General features: G+C 35.5%; 1 protein-coding gene across 4 annotated transcripts in view; it reads left to right on the forward strand.

Moving 5' to 3' along the window:
- Positions 1-23,024, forward strand: part of ACAP2 (ArfGAP with coiled-coil, ankyrin repeat and PH domains 2) — a 160,503-nt gene that overhangs the window by 131,300 nt on the left and 6,179 nt on the right. For all 4 annotated transcript variants that reach the window (XM_042999276.1, XM_042999279.1, XM_042999275.1 and 1 more), the window contains 9 exons: positions 6,832-7,040; positions 7,376-7,445; positions 9,861-9,952; positions 11,529-11,713; positions 12,591-12,683; positions 14,017-14,204; positions 14,818-14,927; positions 16,277-16,387; positions 18,677-18,738. In XM_042999276.1, coding sequence (XP_042855210.1) covers positions 6,832-7,040; positions 7,376-7,445; positions 9,861-9,952; positions 11,529-11,713; positions 12,591-12,683; positions 14,017-14,204; positions 14,818-14,927; positions 16,277-16,387; positions 18,677-18,738 — 1,120 coding nt within the window. The remainder of the gene's footprint in view (positions 1-6,831; positions 7,041-7,375; positions 7,446-9,860; positions 9,953-11,528; positions 11,714-12,590; positions 12,684-14,016; positions 14,205-14,817; positions 14,928-16,276; positions 16,388-18,676; positions 18,739-23,024) is intronic.

Genomic DNA, 23,024 nt, shown 5'->3' on the forward strand with positions numbered 1-23,024 from the left:
AACCAGCGTTAGGATCTTTGGAATCTTTTCAGCTGGTATGATTTCCCACAAAAGACTCACCAGTCTGCTTCCTAGGAGTCAGGGGTTCCTGGGAGCTAGTTGCTAGGGATCTCAGTATTCAGTGTGTATACGTTCATTTAATCCTCTGCCTTTCACCTTTCAGGTAAATCCCATCTAGAGACTCTTTGCTTTACTTCCTCAGAGAATAAAATAAACTCCTAGTCATTTGTGTTTATGTTAGCTTGAAGTAATTTAAATAGAAACCTCTAAATTTGTTTCCCATAATGGCATAGAGTTGGGGAAGACACCTTGGGATCTGACTATTCCTTAAACAGTCATTTCTCCCTCTTTGATTCCCGTTTGCCTGGTTAACTGGTATAAATCCTTGAGCCCTTTGAGTATCGTGTAATGTAAATTGATGAACTCAGATTTTTCTTACAACCATCGTAAGATTTGGCCTTGGTCTGCTCAGTTACTGTTCATCCAACTGTCTTCCAGCTTTCAGAATTTTGTTGCTATTATTTGCTTTTCTATTCTCCCTGTTCTTGTGGGCAAATGTCTTTCCCCCGCCCCCCCCCCCCCCGTTTTTTTTTTTTTTTAACTAAAAACACAATAGCTTTCTAAACTAAACTACAGTCCTTATTTCATTTCATACCTAATAGTAATTTCTTAATATCTTCTATTACCCAGTCTATATTCAGATGTCCCCAGTTGTCCTAAAAATGCCTTTTGCAACCTATTTACAAAGTATGATCTTATCTATGACTGGGCATTGCATCTGGTTGTTATGTCCCTAAAGTCTTTCAGTCTAGAACAAGGCCTTTTTTTTCATGACAGTAACTTGCTGAAGAAAGGAGGTTAGTTCCTATAGAATTCCCACTATACAGTTACATAATAGGTGATGTGTATACTTCACGTTGTAAAAGGAAAGATACAATACTTGGTTATTCAACCATTACTAATGCTAAGATCAGTCTTCTGTGTGAAAATGAAGTGGACACATTGGATTAGAGAGATGACAATATGACTCCTCCACTGTAAAGTTACATTCCCTTTTCCCTAGTCTGTTACTTTGTGTAGTAAATCTATTTTGTGTTACGTTGGCCTCATAAGATCTAGTCCCCCATCAACCACTCATGTAATGGTTTTACAGATGAATTTGTGATTTCATTAGGAATTGCAAAATTCTAATTTTCTAATTCTGTCATCCCATCTATATTGGTTAACTTGAATTCTTATGTTACATACAGCTTTTATTTATCAGCTGGAGTTATTTAGTTACTGTAATAAAATGCTTGATTTTTTTCTTTTAATTACCACATTTGGTTAGTTTATTAGCTATCTTAGGTGGGGACAGATAACTAATTTCTTGGGTATCATAAACTCATGGAAATTTGTAGGTACAATAGGTCCCAATTACAGTAATTACTCTTTTTTTAGAAAGTTATTTGGGTATAGTTGACACACAATGTTATATTAGCTTCAGGTATAGAACACAGTAATCGGTACCTCTATCCATTATCCATTAACCATCTTCACTGTACGGCGTTATTCCCACACCATTGACTGTATTACCTGTGCTGTACCCTGCGTCCCTGTGACTTACTCTTTCCATAACTGGAAGCCTTTATCTCCCACTCCCCTTACTATTTTGCCCATTCCTCACCCACCATCCTTATGGCAACCATCAGTTTGTTGTCTATTTATAGGTCTGTTTCTTTACTTGTTTATCCATTTGTCTTGTTTTTTAGATTCTACATATATATGAAATCATATGTATTTTTCTCTGTCTGACTTACTGCACTTAGCATAATATCCTCTAGGTCCATCCATGTAGTTACAAATGGCAGGATCCCATCCCTTTTTATGGCTGCATAATATTCCTCTGTGTGTGTGTGTGTGTGTGTGTGTGTGTGTGTGTGTGTACACACACGTATACATATTTTTATCCATTCATCTATCAGTAGATAGATGGGTTGCTTCCATATCTTGGCTGTTGTAAATAATGCTGTGGTAAATGTAGAGCTGCATATATCTCTTAGAATTAGTGCTTTCATTTTCTTTGGGGTAAATACCCAGTAGTGGGATTATTAGATCATATAGTATTTCTATTCGTAATTTTTTGAGGAACTTCCATACTGTTTTCTACAGTGGCTGTACCATTTACATTCCTACCAACCATGCACAAGGATTCTTTTTTCTCCGTATCCTTACCGACACTTACTATTTCTTGTCTCTTTGATTTTAGCTACTCTGACAGGTGTAAGGTGATAACCTCATTGTGGTTTTGATTTGCATTTCCCTGATGAGGCATCCATATTGGTAAGGAAGAAGTTAAACTGTCACTATTTGCAGATGACATGGTATTATACTTAGAAAACCCTAAAGATTTCACCAAAAAATTATTAGAAGTAATGAATTCAGTAAAGTTTTAGATACAAAGTTAATATGCAGAAATTTGTTGTGTTTCAATATACTAATAATGAAATGGCAGAAAGAGAAATTAAGGAAGCAATTTCATTTACAAATGTATGAAAAAGAATAAAATATTCAGGAATAAACTTAAAAAAAATGTTAATTCATTTATTTTGAGAGAGAGAGAGAGGGAGAGATGGAGAGAGGGATAATCCCAAGCAGGCTCCACGCTGTCAGAGCATAGCTTGAAGCAGGGCTCAAACGTATGAACCATGAGATTGTGACCAGAGCCAAAACTGAGAGTTGGACATTCAACTGAGCCACCCAGGCACCCCACTCAGGAATAAATTTAACCAAGAAGGTGAAAGACCTGTATTCTGAAAACTATAAAACACTGATAAAAGAACTGGAAGAGAAGACAAATGGAAAGATATTCCATGCTCATGGATTGGAAGAATTAATATTGTTGAAATGTTCATACTACCCAAGGCAAGGTACAGATTCAGTACAGTCCCAACAGTCAAAATACCAACAGCAGTTTTCATGGAACTATAACAAATAATACTAAAATTTGTGTGGAATCATAAGAGATCCTGAATAACCAAAGCAATCTTGTGAAAGAACAACAAAGGTAGAGGTTATCAATTCCAGATTTCAAGATATACTGCAAAGGTGTAGTAATCAAAACAGTATGGTACTGGCAGAAAAATAGGCAATGCATCAGTGGAACAGAATAAAGAGCCCAGAGATAAACCTATGCTTCTCTGGTCAATTAATCTATGACAAAGGAGACAAGAAAATATACAATGGGGAAAATACAGTCTCCAATAAATTGTGCTGGTAAAACTGGACACATACATGCAAAAAAGAATGAAACTGGACCATTTTCTTACATCATACACAAAAATAAACTCAAAATGGGTTAAAGACCTAAATGTGAGACCTGAAATAATAAAACTCTTAAAAGAGAACATAAGCAGAAATTTCTTTGACATTGGCCATAGCAACATTTTTCTAGATAGGATATATATCCTAAGGCAAGGAAAAGAAAAGCAGAAGCTAACTGAAACTACATCAAAATTGAAGGAAACCATCACAATTGAAGGAAACCATCAGCAAAATAAAAAGGCAACCTACTGAATGGGAAAAGATATTTGTAAATGATATATCCAATCAGGGATTAATGTCTAAAAAATATAAAGAATTTATACAATTTGACACCCCCCCCCCGAAAAACAAAAACAAAAACAAAACCCCACAAATAATATGATTAAAAATGGGCTGAGGACTTAAATAGACTTTTTTTTCCAAAGAAGACATACAGATGGCCAATATCAGTATTTACTTTTTAATGTTCTGATTACCACAACTTTGTCCAATAAGGGCTGAGGATAATGCCTTTTATTATCTTTTCTGGCTTTTAGCGAAGTTTTGAGAGGGAACAAAATTACATGTATATCCATATCATCCTGATGAAGAAGCTAGTGGCATTGCTGAAATACCTGTGTTATGAAAAATCATACACTAGAAATTCTAAGGATTACAGGAAAAATAGGGCTAGGGCTGCCCTAAAAATCTGTGTAAATTCATAACTAGAATACTTTCAGGAACTTTAGAATCTCAGTAAAAAATATTAGAACAATTAAATTCATAATAAATTAATACTACAGTATAGATAGGAGTTAACTTTAAAAATTAATGAAGATAGGGGCACCTGGGTGGGTCAATTGGTTAGACGTCCGAGTTTTGATTTTGGCTCAGGTCATGATGTCACGGTATGTTGGACTGAGCTCTGCATCAGACTCTGTGCTGACAGTGCGGAGCCTGCTTGGGATTCTCTCTCTTCCTCTCTCTCTCTCTGCCCTTCCCTTGCTCATGCATGTGCTCTCTCTCTCTCTCTCTCAAAATAAATAAACTTAAAAAAATTGATGAAGATAACTTAATGGAAGAGTACAGAAGGGTTGAGGCTACTGAGTTTTGGTGACAAAGGCAAAACACATAAAGATCAGAGAGAATGAGTATAATACACACTTTTGAGTCCAAGCACATGGACAAAATGATCCAAGAAGGAGAATAGGGGGATGGGTGTCATGTTTATTCTTGTGTTCCTGGAGGTAGCTGCCCCAGGTTCTGCTGTGCAGTGTACTTTGCTCTCAGCTTCTCTAATTTGGTGCAAAAAATTAGCTTATAGAGGAAAATTGGGAATGAGCCAAAAAGGTTTCTGTATTGTATTGACATCTTTTTCCTATGTGATAATTGCTTATGAGATAATTCACATTATTGAACATGTTCTAATAATGCAGATTTTTAAAAATTTTTGAAATAATTTCAAACTTACAGAGAAGTTCCAAATGTTGTACAATAACTTTACCCCCAAACTATTTCAGAGTGAGTTTCTAACTTGGTGCCCCATCACCCATTATTACTTTAGTGCTATTTCCCACACCCTAGGACATTGTCCTATAAAAACCATGGTACTGCCATCATAATCAGGAAATGAACATTGAAATATGGCTACCATTTAATTCCAGACGTCTTTAACAATTGTCCCAGTAATGTTTTTTTACAGCAGAAAGATCCAGTCCAGAAGCACTGGTAATATTAGTTGTCACAGCTCTTTAGTTTCCTTCCTTCAGGAATAGTCCCTCAATCTTACTTTGACCTTCTTGACCTTGATAGCTTTGAAGATAACAAGCTAGTTATTTTGTAGAATGTCCTTTAATGTGAGTTTCTCCGATGCTTTGCTCGCAAGGTTATGCATCTTTGGCAGGTGTATTATATAAATGATGCTGTGTTCTTCTCACTGCGTTCTCAGGTGACACATAACTTTGTCCCATTATTGGTGATGTTAACTTTGATCACTAGATTAAGGTGATGTCTGCTAGGCTTCTGTACTGTAACATTCGCTTGGTAGGTAAGAAGTATTTGTAAGGGGAGGTTCTTTGAGACTATGTGAATATTTTTTCCTCATTAAACTTTAATTATTTATTTATTTTTTAATTATTTTTTTAAGCTTTTTTTTTAAGCTTTAATTTTTTAAATTTAATTATGTCAGTATAGTTTTTTCAACGTGTTATAATCCATTACTATCATTATTTGTTTTATTGTTTGAATTGGCCCAAACTGGGCCAGTGGAACGCTGGCTTCTATATCCTTTTGATATGTTCTTATCATGTCTTAGTTCAGTCTGAGTTCCTCCTTACTTTCTAGCATGATGAGACGTTCCAGGTTCATCTTGCACTTTCTCTGCACCAGTGCTAATTCTCCAGAGTCCTAGTTCCTTTTGGTGGTGAATGGCTTTTAGAAACCAAGATAAAAGAATATATGTATGTATATACACATATACACGTTTACATCTGTATTTCTTTGTATATCTGTTTATAGTGAAAACCATTAGTATGCCTCTTGTTTTCTCCAGTTCTAATCACACACAACAGGCTTTGTTCTAATTCTCTCCCTTTCCATATAAATAACCCTTATTCTGCAGTGAGAAAAATATGGCTCACTTTTATTTTTAACATGTTTACTTATATGATCAGTCCCCCTGTATGTAACCAACATCCTTTCTTTGCTGCCACCTGCCCCTACTCAGGCTCTGGACCCTCACACCAGTGCCTTCTTCTCCCTCCTCAGGCTCTCACTTCCCTTGCTGGGAATATAATTATAATTATGTAATTGATTTGGGAGCACCTGGGTGGCTCAGTCAGTTAAGCGTCTGACTTCAGCTCAAGTCATGATCTTGTGGTTCATGAGTGTGAACCCAGCATTGGGCTGTCTGCTATCCACACAGAGCCTGCTTCAGATCATCTGTCTCCCTCTCTTTCTGCCCCTCCCTCACTCACTCTCTCTCTCTCTCAAAAATAAACATTAAAAAAATAATTATTTAATTGATTTGTTCTTTAGTAAAACGACATACGATTTCCAGTTATTCACTGCAGTAATTGAAACAACTTGCTTGCAGTTCATTGAATACCTTGGAAAATTCTGGTACAAAATAATATTAATTTTATTCTTGAGTATTAATAGTTTTGTGTTTATTCCATCCGTCTCTGGTCCTGCATGTTAAATAAGTGTTTCCCTTTCTCTTTGCCCTCATATCTTATACACATGTTCATTTGTCACTTATTTTATATATAATATATATATATGTATATTAAATATAAAATAAGTGTAAATATTTATTTATATAAATATATATTATTTCCAATGTTTATGTTTATTCTGACAAGACTAAATGCCAATTGATGGAGCTAGCTGTATCTTTTTATCATTAAATCTGTAATGCCTAGAATAGTGCCTGGCTTAGGCTCATAATAAGCCCTCAATTTATTGATTGGAAGGTTTTGTTTGGAGCATGTAATGTGCAGCATAGTATTAATCTTTTTTTTTTAAACAAATAATTCTTAATTCTTTTAGAAGCTGGATAAGAAATCATCTCCATCCACAGGAAGCCTGGATTCTGGAAATGAGTCAAAAGATAAATCGTTGAAAGGAGAAAGTGCACTGCAGCGAGTCCAGAGTATCCCTGGCAATGCCAGCTGTTGTGACTGTGGTCTGGCGGACCCACGGTGGGCCAGCATCAACCTGGGCATCACCCTGTGTATCGAGTGTTCTGGGATTCACCGGTGGGTAGGCCTACACAGGGTGAGAGACTTCTTTTGGATAAACACATAGTAAATTATTGTGTCCCATTGGTTAGGGGGCCTTTTCCATTTGCCTTAATTTGACTGCCATTTGTATATTTGTACCTTTTGTAGAGTGGATAAAATTCTGGTTTACGGAGTGCTTTAGAGGATTTTGTTTTACCATTTACCATTTAAGAACTCTCCTTATTTACATACATGTTGAGGCTGTATTAGCGACTATATCCCATTAAAAGAGAAAAGTAATTTGCATATTATGCAAATAGAGACTTGATGGTTTTGTATATTAATATAGTCTTTTTTTCCCCCCTACTTAGGAGTCTTGGAGTTCATTTTTCAAAAGTACGATCTTTAACTTTAGATACCTGGGAGCCTGAACTTTTGAAGGTAAAATAAAATACTTGCTTAAAAATATTTCAGATTTTCACATAAAATGACACGATTTTAGAATCTTGATTTACGAAATGTATGAGTTTCTAGGGGTGGCTTAGGTGGCTTAGTTGGTTAAGCATCCCTCTCTTGATCTCAGCTCAGGTCATGAGTTCAATTCTGTGTTGGGCTCCACTGGGTATGGAGCCTACTCATAAAAGAAATAAATAGGGGTGCCTGGGTGCTTCAATTGGTTAAGTGTCTGACCCTTGATTTTGGCTTGGGTCATGATCTCATAGTTTGTGGGTTCTTGAGCCCCACTTTGGGCTCTGTGCTAACTGAGCGGAACCTGTTTGAGATTTTCTCTCCCTGTCTCTGACCCTTCCTGGCTGGCAGACGTGTGTGTGCACACTCTCAAAATAAGTAAATATTTGTTTTAAAAACAAATAAATAAAATGTGTGAGTTTCTCCATGCTAACAATAAATTGTATTGGAACGCATCTGAGGCTATTTTGGCAAATCTGGTGTTTTCTTTTGGGTTTTTTTTAAAATCGCTAAGTTTATGTAACGCTCTTAACTGCAGATCACTTCATCTTTTAAGGAAAACACATTCCTACATTTTTATGTTTTCTCAAAGAATGATCTTCAATTATGTGCCTTAATTTTAGTCCTTTATAATTATATAAATTTTTGTTAAAAGTATAAGATGTATTAGTGCACTCCCTAATGGATTGGTATAGCATGTTGTTATCATTGAGCCATTTTAGCATAGGACCTTTTACAGATTTACATTTCTCAAGATAAGTGGTCCAACTAAGACATCCTTTATCCTTGTGTAAAGACTCATATCTATGGAAATGCCATAAGTAATTTAAATCACAACTGGGTTTCTGGTAAGATTTATAAAACTCATATATTGGTTAATGATATATTCCTTTTAATTCCCATCATTTGGTTTACCATATTGTAGAAAAATATATATTCATTTAGAGATTATGGTATATTCTGCATTTATTTCTGTCTGAAAATTGTGTTCTTTTTTTTAATGTTTGTTTTATTTTTGAGAGAGACAGACAGATACAGTGGGAGTGGGGGAGGGGCAGAGAGAGAGGGAGACACAGAATCCGAAGCAGGCTCCAGGCTCTGAGCTGTCAGCACAGAGCCCAATTCGGGTCTGGAACTCACAAACCACGAAATCGTGACCTTAGCTGAAGTTGGACACTTACCCACTGAGCCACCCAGGCGCCCCAAAAATTGTGTTCTCAATGTACTTGTATTTTTATTTTAATCCATAGATAAACTGGTGATCCTCTCAATTATGTAAAGTACAAAAAAAATCTGCTCTTTGGAATTATTGTGTAAACATCTGGATGAAAGTGATAAATTAGTTGCTAAGGTAGAGCCCTAATTAGATAGATTGTATTAATTGTTATGAATTCAAAGGAGAAGAAAGTGGGGGAATGAGAGGTAGAAATCTAATTTCTGCATCAGTTTTGTAGATGCGAACTTATTAATAAGTTCAGTTTTTAAAATTTGGCTGAAACATAGCTAGCTGTCAGGTACATTAAAAAAATAATTGAGAGGCACCTGAGTGGCTTAGGCAGTTGGGTGTCCGACTTTGGCTCAGGTCATGATCTCATAGTGCGTGAGTTTGAGCCCCGCGTCGGGCTCTGTGCTGACAGCTCAGAGCCTGGAGCCTGCTTCGGATTCTGTGTCTCCCTCTCTCTCTGTTCCTCCCCTACTCGTGCTCTGTCTCTCTGTGTCTCAAAAATAAATTAAAAAAAAAAACATTAAAAATTTTTAAAAAATAATTGAAAATTTTAAACAAAATATTTTGCAATTCTTTTTTTTTTTTTTAAGTCCATTTATTTATTTTGAGGTGGGGGGGTGGGAGGAGAGAGAGAATCCCAAGCAGGCTCTGTGCTATCAGCACAGAGCCAGATGAGGTGGGGCTTGATCTCACGAATCCTGAGATCATGACCTGAGCCGAGATCCAGTGGCAGATGCTTAACCGACTGAGCCACTTTGGTGCCCCATTTTGCAATTCTTATATATAAAATATAAAGAGAAAATAGTGTACTTCCATTTTGAGGTGTTTAAAACTTAACCTGTTTGGCCTCAATCTTCTTTTTTCATTTAATTTACCAAGCATTGTGAATAATCTGCAGCATTGTGCTAGCCATAGTCGAGGGACGATGAGTGAGGAGAGACCTTTTCCTGTATTAGTGGCAGTCTTCTAGGGGGAGGTATTCTGGTAATAGCAACATGATGATATTGCTCTTAGTTCCTTGTCTCATTTTGTTTTAACTTCAAACTTTGTGGGATCAGCATTTGCAGAACAGCAAAAGGAATGAGTTAGCTGTATTTGCTTTAAGGACTGTTACAGTATTTTTAGGAATTTGTACCTTATTTTCCTATTTTCCTGCCAAACAGCTTATGTGTGAATTGGGAAATGATGTTATAAACCGAGTTTATGAAGCTAAAGTGGAAAAAATGGGAATAAAGAAACCACAACCAGGACAAAGGTACTAATTTCAATTGTCTCCATGTGTTACCCTTTTATTTTTCGTAAGCAGGAATATAGCTATGATTTTTATTTCACTATAACTGATACGTAATATTGAGACAGACTGTTTAGAAGAGAGCATTACTGCTTCTGTTAAAATACGGCAATCTTGGGGCACCTGGGTGGCTCAGTTGGGTAAGTGTCCGACTCTTGGTTTTGGCTCAGGTCCTGATCTCATGCTTTGTGAGTTTAAGCCCCATGTTGGGCTCTGCACTGACAGCATGGAGCCTGCTTGGGATTCTCTCTTTCTGCCCCTCCCCTGCTGTCTGTTTGTCTGCCTGTTTCTCTCAACATAAAATAAAGAATTAAAAAAAATTTTTTTAAAAAGATGGCTATCGCTTTCTTGGGTATGTGTTAGATAATTATTTGTTATTGATTATATAATAAACTATAGTCTCCAGATGACAATCTCAAAAATTAAGTCTCTACATAGAATATAAAAGCTCTTAGCAGTTAAAATAGACCAATTCTGTTATTGGCAGGGGTTTAAAAAGAGATAATCTGTTCATTAATGTCTCTAAAGATCAAGTTTCTATTACCAACAGTGAATAATTTTACATTGTTTAACTTAGTACAGTAAATATCTGTGAAACGCATACTTAATAAATGGCATTATGATATTAAAGAATTAAAGGTGAAAGGGTAGCTTCTGGTAGGGGAGAGTACTTAGTTGCTATGTTTGAATTATACTTCCAATTCTATATATGGAGGCTCTTTGAATGAAGTGGCTAAGAGTGCCTTCAAGGTACATAATTAATCTTTATTGTTGATGTTGCTTTTAGTTTTTATGGTTCTTTATTTTTAGCACTAAAATTTTATTTGCCATAATCCTATGTTGGGATTTTATGTTTGACCAAATCTGTATGTATAATCAATACTATTTTAAAGTTATTGTTGTCTGCCCTAATATCATTTAAATGAGATTATTTGGTAAAGCATGGCTGAGTTATTCAGACCTTGAAATATCCTTCTATTTCAGCCAAAGATTTAACCATTTCAAAAGGATATAAGTAAGAAAAGGTATAAAACAGACTTGGTATTTTATGATTGTATCATAACGTTTAAAATGTGACATATTTTCTTCCTCCTTAGTTAGGAATGCTGTTGTTTTAAAGTAGTTGTCTTAGGAAAAATTATGGCCATCAATAGTGATAGTTCAGTATGTGACATTATCTATTGCAGTAAAATGAAATTAATTTCCATAAATTTTTATAGTTTTCTTGGTAATGGTTTTCATTTTGTAAAAAGCACAAGGGAACATGTATAGAAATGAATGAGCACAGAAATTAAGAGAATAGAGAGTGCCATGTTAATGCTTGTGATTTTTCATTTAGTCTATTGTTTGTATTTCATTTGAACATGAGATCGTAGGTTATTAAATATTTGGAAGGGAAATATGTTGCATAATGTCACAAATTTAGTTTTAACTTGTAATACATTTAGTGACTTTTTTTGAGATATTCAATATATAATGGCTTCTTTTCAGCCATACTAAGAGATTAAGCAGAACATCATGACATTTTTATGTATACCAGACAGGAGAAAGAGACATATATCAAAGCAAAATATGTGGAGAGGAAATTTGTGGATAAATATTCTATATCATCATCACCTCCTGAGCAGGAAAAAAGGATTGTCTCCAAAAGTTGCGAAGAAAAGAGGCTGAGCATTTCTAAACTTGGGCCAGGTGACCAAGTCAGAGTACCTCCCCCAAGTTCAGGTATTACAGCTTACTTGTTAAACTGAAGTCGCTTTCTTGATCTCTGAATTAGTAGCCACTGTAGATTATTTAAATGCTAAAAGACCTGTTTCTTTCTGCATATTGTAAGGAAAAATTGGATTTCTATGTCTTTAAAATGGTTAAATTTAAATAGCATCTTGGTAACTCACGTTTCTAGGTAATGTGTATATTCTAGGGAATAAAACTGCTTAGAGTGCAAGGGGAGATGGGAATTATAAATCTATCATGGCAACAAGCCCTAAATATCTGATTAACTACCTAATATCCTTCCTATTTTTTTCCTCCTAAATTTTTCCCAGTAACGTTTTTTTCCTGCCCTTTTCCCTTCTTATGGCCTGCTTTGTGCTTTGCTAACTTGCATGTCCTCAGTGGTTGCTGTAAATAGCGACGAGGCCAGGCGGGAGTCTCTGTTCTGTCCTGATGAGCTAGATTCACTCTTCTCCTACTTTGATACTTCTTCAAAACTACGTAGTAGTAAGTACTACTCTTGTGGAGCATTCCAAGTCTGTGCCAGTGGTCATTGTGCGGTGTGGCCATTTCTCTAGATGTTACCCATTGTCTCAGAATTACACATTACTTACAGTCATAATAAATTAAGCTCTTCACCACCCCTGACATATTATGGGGTAATGAGATGTGTTGCGACTCTGAAGATAAGTTTATTTTCAGGCTTTGTGATTGATTCATATTTTGATAAGCTAAGTGTTCAAAAGGATTACAATTGTGTTAAATGTATTCTGATGGTGGCTGAGTTCATGTTGATGTATCAGAACTCATTTTAAAACCTTGTTGTTTGGAGTAGATTGTTTTCTAATGGTGTGAACTTTAATCACTAGCTGATTTTTCTTTAAAACAGTTAAAAGTAATGATAGTGGAATCCAGCAGATTTCTGATGATGGAAGAGAATCTTTACCCTCGACAGTGTCTGCCAATAGTTTATATGAGACTGGTGAGTTTTGGTGAAATTCAGTGTTAATTAGTATTGTCTGCTGAAAAATGCATGTGGTTAGTGCTTAATCTTGATTAAATAGTTTCTAAAGGAAGTGGTTAGCCTTTTAGAAGGTATTGTTAAATGAGAAAGCGGATTTGGAAGTTCTCTCCTAGCTGTACATTCTTCTAAGCCTCATGATACGGGCTAAAAGTGCCTACTCAGTTGCTAAGTATACTTTTTAGTCCACATGAACTGTATGTTTTATTTATTTTATATTTATATTTATATATTTATATTTATTTATCTATTGTGGCTATCTTATCAGGAGAAAGAGATTAACAACTCTCTCCCCATTATATTTTTCTTTGGATCTGTGCTTTCTTCCTCTATTTTCTCCTTCATGATTCCCATGATTTTGGTCTTACAGAATATTCAGGGTAGTGAGCATTTTCTGAATTACTTGAATTGCTTGTACTGTAACTTATAATGATATTGGACCATCCTCGGCATAAAGTGAGGTTTGGTCTAGTAGTAAAATTCTTCATGGATTTTTACCATCCTCTTTAAATCCAGGCATATGGGAATATACCTAATTTTAATCTAGTACAGTGTAATTAACCTCCCATTGCATATCGGCAGGACCACAAAGGCCTAGTATACCAATGGATGTCTTTATAAGAGAAGTTTGACTGTTTGGGGAGTCATCAGGGAATAATATATTTTTGTGAAAACCTCCCATTAGCTCATTTTGTTAAATTAGTGGTTACATCTTTTACATTGTGGTACATTGTAGTAAGGGCTTATTTAAAAAAATGTGGTAAATAGAGAAAGACAAATATCATATGACTCCACTCATATGAGGACTTTAAGAGACAAAACAGATGAACATAAGGGAAGGGAAATAAAAATAATATAAAAACAGGGAGGGGGACAAAACATAAGAGACTCTTAAATATGGAGAACAACCAGAGGGTTACTGGAGGGGTTGTGGGAGGAGGGATGGGCTAAATGGGTAAGGGGCATTAAGAAATCTAGTCCTGAAGTCATTGTTGCACTATATGCTAACTAATTTGGATGTAAATTAAAAAAAATAAAATTAAAAATAAAAAATTTAAAAACATTTTGTTATGTATGTGGTAAGACATACATAACATGAAATTTACCATCTTGAGCATTTTTAAACGGACAGCTGCGTGGCATTGAGTTTCTTGACCCTTGTGCTGCCGTTACCACAATGCAGCCACAGAACTGTCTTCATCTCACAAAACTGAAACCCTGTACCTGTGAAACAATAACTTCCCATTCTCTCCCTTCCTGCTCATTTTTACTGATGTATTTGTTTGCTTTACAGAAGGAGAAAGGCAAGATTCTTCTGTGTTTCTCGACTCTAAACATCTTAATCCGGGACTCCAGCTTTATAGGGCTTCATATGAAAAAAATCTTCCTAAAATGGCTGAGGCTTTGGCTCATGGTGCAGATGTGAACTGGGCTAATTCAGAGGAAAATAAAGCAACACCACTTATTCAGGCTGTATTAGGGGTATGAATTCATACATTGTAAAAAAATCATAATTCATTCTGAACATAGCTTTAGCATTATTTTTTGCTTTAAGAGATGGGTTGGAAAGTAGAAGAAAATGTTAGTAGTGATTTCTGAGTATCACTGTGATTACGTAAGGTCAGATTTTTTTCTCAGTGGAAGAGAACTTTGGTAATGAAAGTAGTGTCTTTTGCTAGATCACACTGCACATTGAATCCCTGTTAGAAGTCATTCTTGGCGGGGCGCCTGGGTGGTTAACCGACCGACTTCCACTCAGGTCATGATCTCACAGTTTGTGAGTTCGAGCCCCGTGTCGGGCTCTGTGCTGACAGCTCGGAGCCTGGAGCCTACTTCAGATTCTGTGTCTCCTCCTCTCTCTACCCCTCCACTGCTCACGCTCTGTGTCTCTCTGTCTCTCAATAATAAATAAATGTTAAAAAAGAAGTCATTCTTTGGAAGAAAATAATTTATCATTTCTCTGCTTTCACTGGGGAGTATTTTCTCTTTTGGGAGAAAATAAAACAGAAAGGCTATTAGAGTAAAGACCTGTTTTTAATAGAAATATATTATTGTTTGCTTTTTGTACATTGTTATATTCTTTTTTTCTTCTAAGGGCTCTTTGGTGACATGCGAGTTTCTTCTACAGAATGGTGCTAATGTGAACCAAAGAGATGTGCAAGGGCGGGGCCCACTGCACCATGCCACTGTCTTGGGGCACACAGGGTAAGCTGTGGAGCTTGCATATTTAACTAGATTTTATTTGAAAAATTATTTTGAAATATCATTTTGCTTTTTCTTAGGCTAAGGTCATTAAGTAGAGTTTGTAAAATGATACCTTCCTGTGACTTATATTGTCATGATGGAATTTCAAATTTTAAAAATCTGCAGAAAAAAGCTACTGTTACTTTTCAGAAAAGAACATTGCAAAGCTTGTTTTGAGCTTTACTTTCCATTTATGTAGATCAGTTTTAGTATTTAAAACTGTTACTGAAATTATGGTGATTTTTTTCAGACAACTAAGTCTATGTATGTATTTATGCATGTTCACATATTTATATACATAGCATGTGCATTTGGGGAGAATTTTATAACTTTGGACATTTTAGTTTTCTCACAGGGTACCTAAAGTCAGACTTTAACTTTTAGCTTGTGCTATTGACATGGAGGCTTCTGAAGCAGTATTTAGACTCACAGAACAATAAAGCCTTGAAGATTACTTTTGTTGTTGTTGTTGTTGTTGTTGTTGTTGTTGTTTTTGAAAATGGACTTTCTAATAGAAGGTACAAATGAAGTCAAAATGTTGACCTTAAATGAAAAATTTGTGTCATAGATGATTGTTTTTAAATAAAGTATCTCAGGATATCCAATTCTTATTACCCCAATAAGCAAGAAGCTGGGTATTTTTTTTTTTTATGTTTATTTGAAGCATCTTGTATTTTTTAAAGCATTTTCTATTCTTATCATAGTTTGCTTTCCTTCTGTCAGCAAAGAGATACTGAGTTCAATGACTTCATCATACAAACTTTTGGATACTTAAAAGTGATTGTATTTGATTCATCTGTGTATTTTCTTCTTAAACAATCATTCTTCCCATTTTACTTCATAGACTCCATTTACTCATTCTGTCATATTTTTTCATTTTTGTCAATTTCTTCAAGTTATCAATATTTGTGGAGGATTACCCTCTTTGCTGTTGAATTATTGTTGGTATAATGTTAACGTTGCCTTGGCTTTCTTCTTTCCCAAATAATGACCTTAAGTGATGCTGTTTTGTTTAAGTTCATGGAAATATATGTACATCTTTTTCTGATATTATTTGAGGATAGAGACCATAATTTATACATCTCACCATCCTACGTACCACCAAGTTAAAAGGGGAAAACACCTTGAGATTTGTAAAATGGTGATCATGGTAAATTTTTATTGTTCAATAAATAGTTATAGAATGAGTCAAGAATTTCCTAATGAAATGCTATTTCTTTAAGTGAGATGGTGCTTTTAATTTTTTTATGGTGAATACTAATATTTTTTTCTTATTGGCCATATATTAAAAATACTGTTTCCTTAAACAGGCAGGTATGTTTATTCCTAAAACGAGGTGCCAATCAACATGCCACTGATGAAGAAGGGAAAGACCCTTTGACTATAGCTGTGGAAGCAGCCAATGCTGATATAGTGACCTTGTAAGTGTCTTCTTTTTACTTGATTGTTTTTCAGACAGTTGTAGTACTTAGTTTCAGTGTAGTACTTAGGTTCAAACATAGTTTCATGCATAGGTATGAACTATAAACTTGATTGTTTAATGTGTTTAACTATAAACTTAAATTGTTTAATTTAATGTATTACATATAGGAACTTATTTGGCTCTCACAGCAACCCTATGAGGAACATATTATTAGCCTTATTTTATAACGATGCCATGCCGCAGATCATTTGAGAAACCGGTAGCTCATGGAGCTGGGATTTGAAACTAAGAATTTTGGCTCTAAAACCCATGTCCTTAGCCACTTTTTAAATCCTGCATGACCAGTAGGAACAGAAAACCCATGTCTTCTCTAAAATGGATTCTTTAATTTTCACTACAGTACTAGGGCAGGGGGTGGATTGGTACAGTAACAGGCAATAATTCTGTTCAAAAATCTGCATTTATTCTACCTTAACAGTTAGAGGATTATAAGTAGGGAGGACAGCTGCACTGATGTTAGCAACTTTTGCAGTTGCATTGCCTTTGGGCAGTGATGCTTAGGGATCTGTTTGTGCTTATTTTTTTTAAGGAGTTATTTACATGAATGCTCTATCTTAAGATAAAAATACCTGTTTTTTAATGTTTGAATACAATTGAATATGATCTGTTAAAGAAAGACTTTTGAGATCTTAATTTGATTTTCATCTTAGATCAAAGTTGTTTGTTTACACTGGAATCTAAAAAAGTGATTGCCACTTACACTTTATTGTGATGTAGGAAGTATGTTGTATGAAGTCACTTACTCGTTCTGTTCTGTGTTGCCTGAAACCCAGAATTACTGATCCCCTATTATATGAGTATTGATAGTTTCATTCACACTACGGAGTCTCAGTCACCTACAAAGGGAAACTTTCCCAACTGCCTTGAACTCCTGAGCTGCCACTGAGAATTCTTGACTTGTCATATATCACTCCTCCCTGATCCCTGCCAAATTAAAACACAAGGCAAAACAGTAAAACATGCTTTCTCTGCACTCAGTGTCCTTTCCCCACTGGAGAGGTTATTGTAATTGTGGAGACTATTGGAGGAAAATTTAGAACTATTAAATTATTATAGATTCACAATTGGAGAAAGAGAAGTTATTAAAGAAAAGATAGGAATAGCATAGAGAAAGGAACCCTGGATGCAGCTTCCCAGGCAGTTCTTACAATAATGGCCCCTTTACCTCAGAAATATCTGTTCCCAAATTGTCTAAATTTTCTCATTTTACTTTGTGTGAAGACTTCAGTTTCATTTAATAATTTTTTAAAGTAATGGTCCTCTCTGCAAAGTCCAAATACCAAAGAGAGACCTAAGGTGCTATTAATTCACACAGTGGTTATGAAAAGAGATGGAAGGGAGTGGTAGTATTTTGGAGAGAGGGAAAGCTCATGTCAGATGCTGCAGTTGCCAGAAGTGCACGTTAGAAGAGGGTGATATAAGTCTCGGTGGGCAGTGCACCCACTGCCTGAAGGTGGGTGGCCCGAAGGACAGACAAACAGTGAAAAGTAGGAAGGGGCACTGAAGGCGACATTTGCCTGTTTCAAAATTGTTTAAAGTTAGTACAAAAATGGAAGGAAATTCTTGCCTTCTTAATCCAGTGCTGTATATCTTCCTGCTGCCAGGATGAATACCCCACGAAAGAGTGTCTAACCGAATGGTAACCTTGGTAAAATCTTAGCAACCTATGGTCATTTAATACATCAAAATACGTTTCCACTATTTAGACATAACACATGCCATTTACATTTTTGGAACTACCTCACCTCAGGGTGAAGCCGAATAAACTTAAACCGTACAGTAGGACATTCCATACTGTAGAGGCAATACTTTGAACAGTTGCTGGAGAAGCCGGGGAGTCTCTGAAGTCAGGAAGTAAGCTCCTGGAGGTGCTCCAAAGGTCCTGCTTAAACAGTGATGAAGTGTATTTGTTAGAAATCTTTTATTGTCAGGGCACCCAGCTGGCTCAGTTGGTGGGCAAGCATGCGATTCTTGATCCTGGGGTTGTACATCTGAGCCCCAGTTTTGGTGTAGAGATTACTTAAAAATAAAATAGTTAAAAAAAGAAATCTTTTATTATACTCTCTCATGAGAATTGTATAAAGGGAAACTAAAACTAAAACCCCATCTATTATAGTGGTAAACACTAGGAAGAGAAAAAAGAGTGTGCGTTTTATCTGCTTATACATTTCATTGGTTTGTGGTTTCATTACATACTTCATCTAAAAATCCTTTCCTTTGATTTTAGGTTACGTTTAGCAAGAATGAATGAAGAGATGCGGGAATCAGAAGGACTTTATGGACAGCCAGGTCAATATTCTACTAATAACCATACTGAAATGCAGTATAAGAAATGCATTCAGGAATTTATTAGTTTACAATTGGAAGATTCATAGTTCTTTAGCAGAGTGGCTTAATATTCTGGAGTTTTTATAACTTACTTGTAAATTGTGAGTTGTTATGTATTGTACTTACTGAATTCTCGGGAGCGGCTAACTCCCGAGCCTTTAGAGGTCCGTAACTATTCCTATTACAGTACACATTTACTTGCTGTGTTCAACTTTGGCTGCTGACTTCTTTACCTGCTGTACAGATGTCTTCCATATACATTCCAGTGACGTGGATGGAATGGTGACCTATATTTATACCCTCACAGCAGCACAATGGTCATTTTCATTTTGGAATTCTCTTTAGCTGTCAAGTGAATATAGCAGAATTGTTTTCTTTTTGTTATTCAGGGAATTTCTATGAATTGCGTTCAGGGAAAAATACAAATCACCATGTGTTTGGCATATAAAAAGTCAGTATGGAAAATGCCTAGAAAAAAGTTTATTGAATTAAGAGTTTTGTACTCTGATCTAAAGATAAGTTTTAGAGTTAAAAATAAAATCTACTAGTAGTTTAAGAAGCCCGGAATGGGAATGGAGTTAGTTTAAAAGGTATAGAGAAAAGGTCTCACTTTACCTTGTAGCTTTGCCCCGAGCAATTGTACATTATCTGTTGGGTAAATGTAAGTATTTAGAACAGTATTTCATGAACCTGATGGTAAAGTAAACTTGTTAGAGAAATCTCAACTCAGGATCAGCCCAAGTCTCATTTTGTGTAATTTTCACCTTTGAGTCAGGATGTCAAGAAAAGGAAGAAATGTTGCTAATCAGATTCCTTTCTTTGAGGAACACATCCTAATTAGACATTCTTCACGAAGAAAAGAGTAATCATTGGATCTCCAGTTTCATGAATTTGAATATATGAATTCCTAATTTATCTGTTTTAAATTCATATAAGTATTAGTAAAGGATTTCAGGAATTCATGACTAAAATAATTGTAATGTTAGTTTTTAATAAGTATATTTAACTTTTAAAAATGAATATTAATGTCTTATTTTAAAAGTGGCTGGTAATATCATCTATTCTTCCTGTTTAAATATGTTTTGAGATTTCTGTATTTTATGCTAGCTTCAGCCATTAACCTTTACATAACTGGATTAGTATATAATTAATATGGGGCCATTCTTTTCTCGGAGGACTGTATTTACTACTTCTTGTTGGTCTAGTTTAATAGGGAACAAGTAAGAACTTTGAGAACAGAGACACTTCAGCTAGATACTTCTAATCTAGGGTGTCCCACTTTAATCCTATGGATCAGACAATACTACTGACTCATGATACACCAAGATGTAAGAGTGCTGATTAAGGGTGAAGTCTCAGCATTAACTCTGAATTTCACCCATTTGTTTTAAACTTGAATGTTAGATTTTAAATAAGTTATAATTTTGTAACAGATATACTTAAGTGAGGGTATTACTAGGCCATTTTTAAGGCCTTTGTGTTTAAGCACTTTAAAAATAAAAATTATTCAAAGGATACAACCTGATATTTGTGAGGTAAGAGTGAACTTCAAGATTTTAAGTTAAACAATTCTTTTTCCTGACATTTGAAACTTAAATGTTTGGTCAGCTGTTCTTTCCTTGAGCAGTTTGCTGATGAAGTTACACCCAACTGATTAGTCATAAGGTCAGTGGTCAACTTTCCTTCGGAGTTGGGAAACTTGAAAGGACAGGGCCTCTATGTTCTTGTGACTTCTAGTTCCACCCAGATTGCTTGGGCTTCTTCTGCCACCATTTAGGAGCATTCGAATGTCTCTTTCACTGCCGTTTTATGTATAAGTTTATGGGTATGCATCTTCCATTCCCCAGTAGAAAAATGAATTTTTCCAATTTATTTGACCGAAAAATGTTTTAAAAGCCTCATTTTGGGGTGCCTGGGTGGCTCAGTCGGTTAAGTGTCTGACTTCTGCTCAGGTCACCATCTCACAGTTTGTGGGTTCAAGCCCCATGTCGGGCTCGCTGCTGTCAGTGCAGAGCCCGCTTTGGATCCTCTGTCCCCCCTCTCTCTGCCCCCCAATTCTCATGTGCTCTCTCTCTCAAAAATAAATAAACATTAAAAAAGCCTCAAAAAAAAAAAACAACAACAAACCAGGCTTTTCCACCACTCTCAAATTTTAGAGATTAAAAATAGATCAGAATTCTGGAAATGGTGTATCAGAAGAATAAAATGGGATTTTGATCTATTTGGGGATGATCTTGATGATAGATTTTCAACCCATTTAGAAGGTCTCACATGCAAAGCAGAGCAACTTTATACTTACACAGGTGACGCGGTGAAATGGCACAGCAATTGCTCCCTGGCTACTTTTCTTTTCCTTCACAAGTCTTTGGAGAACAGATATGTTAGCTCAGGCAGTAGGGTCTTTCTTTCCCCTCCACTTGTCACTGTTATTTTTCTCTCATTGATTTTGGTTGATTGTCTTATCTAGATCCTTTTGTTGTTGTTGCCTAGCAATACCTCAGAAATTTGGGTAATTTTAAAATGCAGGTATTTTCGATCTTTTGATAATGAAGAGCCCTATTATTTAAAAGACTCAGATATAATCTTTGGGAATCGTGGATTTATTTCTAAGAAACCACACTTCTGAACCTTCTATATACAACCCTAAGGACCTGAAACTTTCTATTTTTTGCAAGGCGATATAAGAGCACACGTTTCCTGAAGGGAAGATCTATCCCTCTTTATCAGTTCCTACAACTCTTAAGAGGACTGGGTGAGTGAGTGAAATATCACGCCCCGCCCTCAGTCGTTGGAAACCACTTTGGTGGTTCCCACAGTCTCTGGTTCCATGACTCCCCTTGATTGTTGGCAGAGTTTCTCAGCCAGTTGAAAATCACCACTTTAGTGAGCCGCTACTGGTTATGCAAGTATGTCGCTAGCAAAGGTTGGTCCCTGATCTAATTATTTGTATAAAGGAAGCTGTAATCAGCCCAGGAAGGGCGGGATCATATACTTGATCACCTAGAGGTGGGGTCTCACATGCTGCTGTCTCTTTGAGGGGAGTGCATTTCGAGAGCAAAATCAACAAGTCTTGGATCATCATCATTGCTGTTACAATGGATATTCTGAATACCAAAAATCAAAAACTATTTTGAACTATCAGTGGACATACAGAAGTCCACATTTTAAAAATTCTGAACTGTCTGGGCACATGGAAAAGTTAACCTTATGAAGAGAAATAGAATATGATTAAGTAATTTAAAGGATATAACTTAGCATTACAAATATTGGGTGATTAGTTGCTTATCGTTTGTAATAAACTGTTAAATGTGCTTACGTGAGCTTTCCAGGGCAGCGAATTATGGGTTATTGTTTATGTATGCTAGTGTAGACAAGTTATATTGCCTTGGGAAAAATTCTAAATGATTAGAATTATATTTAAATTTCAAGGAATCACATTGAAGCTCAATTTATGTTAACTATATTAAATATCTTAGTCACTATTGTTATTGTAATGTTTGTTTTTTGATAATATATTTTGAGGCCTAAGAAAGGTATTTTATTGATAGTCCATTAATTAATGTTTTGTTAGAAACTGAATGTTAACAGAAAGTTTTGTGTGTGTGGAAGGTGAGACTTCCTTTTGTCTTGTATTAGCTCTAAAATGTATTCGTGAAACCAATGATTAGTGTAGCACCAACACTTTCCTTCAAGGAAGCATTTAATTCAGTGAATAAAAGATCTTATAATTTGTTTTGCATGGTACAATGGTTCTACTAAAATGTACTTGTGTAATAGGTACTAGATGATTTAAGAACAAAAGCTGGAAAACCACAAAAAAGAAAAACCCTACAGTTTGTTATACAAAATATGCATTGCTAATAGTAGAAGCCATATATTGCCATTGTACTGTTGTAATACTTACGAATGCTCATCTGGTGCTATCTGTAAAGTATTTGGCATTAGCGTCTGCTAGATCCTTCTTCCTATTTCTTCTTGAATGTATAATGTGTGCCTTTTAAGTTACTTCTGGTGTTGAATGGTAAAATCAGTGTGTTATTTTTGTATTATAACCTGCACTTTACACTTCCTTGGAAAGTAAAATTCCAGACTCTCAAGTTTAAATAGTATTTTAAAAATCTTTATAATGTTTACAATAAATATTTTCAATATTTTAATTCAACATCTAAGAATACGAATTTTTAAATATTTTGTATAGTTTGTTAATATTTAATGTTGGTCTCTTCTCAGTTTATTTTATATCTTTT

Source organism: Panthera tigris, chromosome C2 (genome assembly GCF_018350195.1).
Source record: "Panthera tigris isolate Pti1 chromosome C2, P.tigris_Pti1_mat1.1, whole genome shotgun sequence".
In the NCBI taxonomy this organism is placed as follows: domain Eukaryota; kingdom Metazoa; phylum Chordata; class Mammalia; order Carnivora; family Felidae; genus Panthera; species Panthera tigris.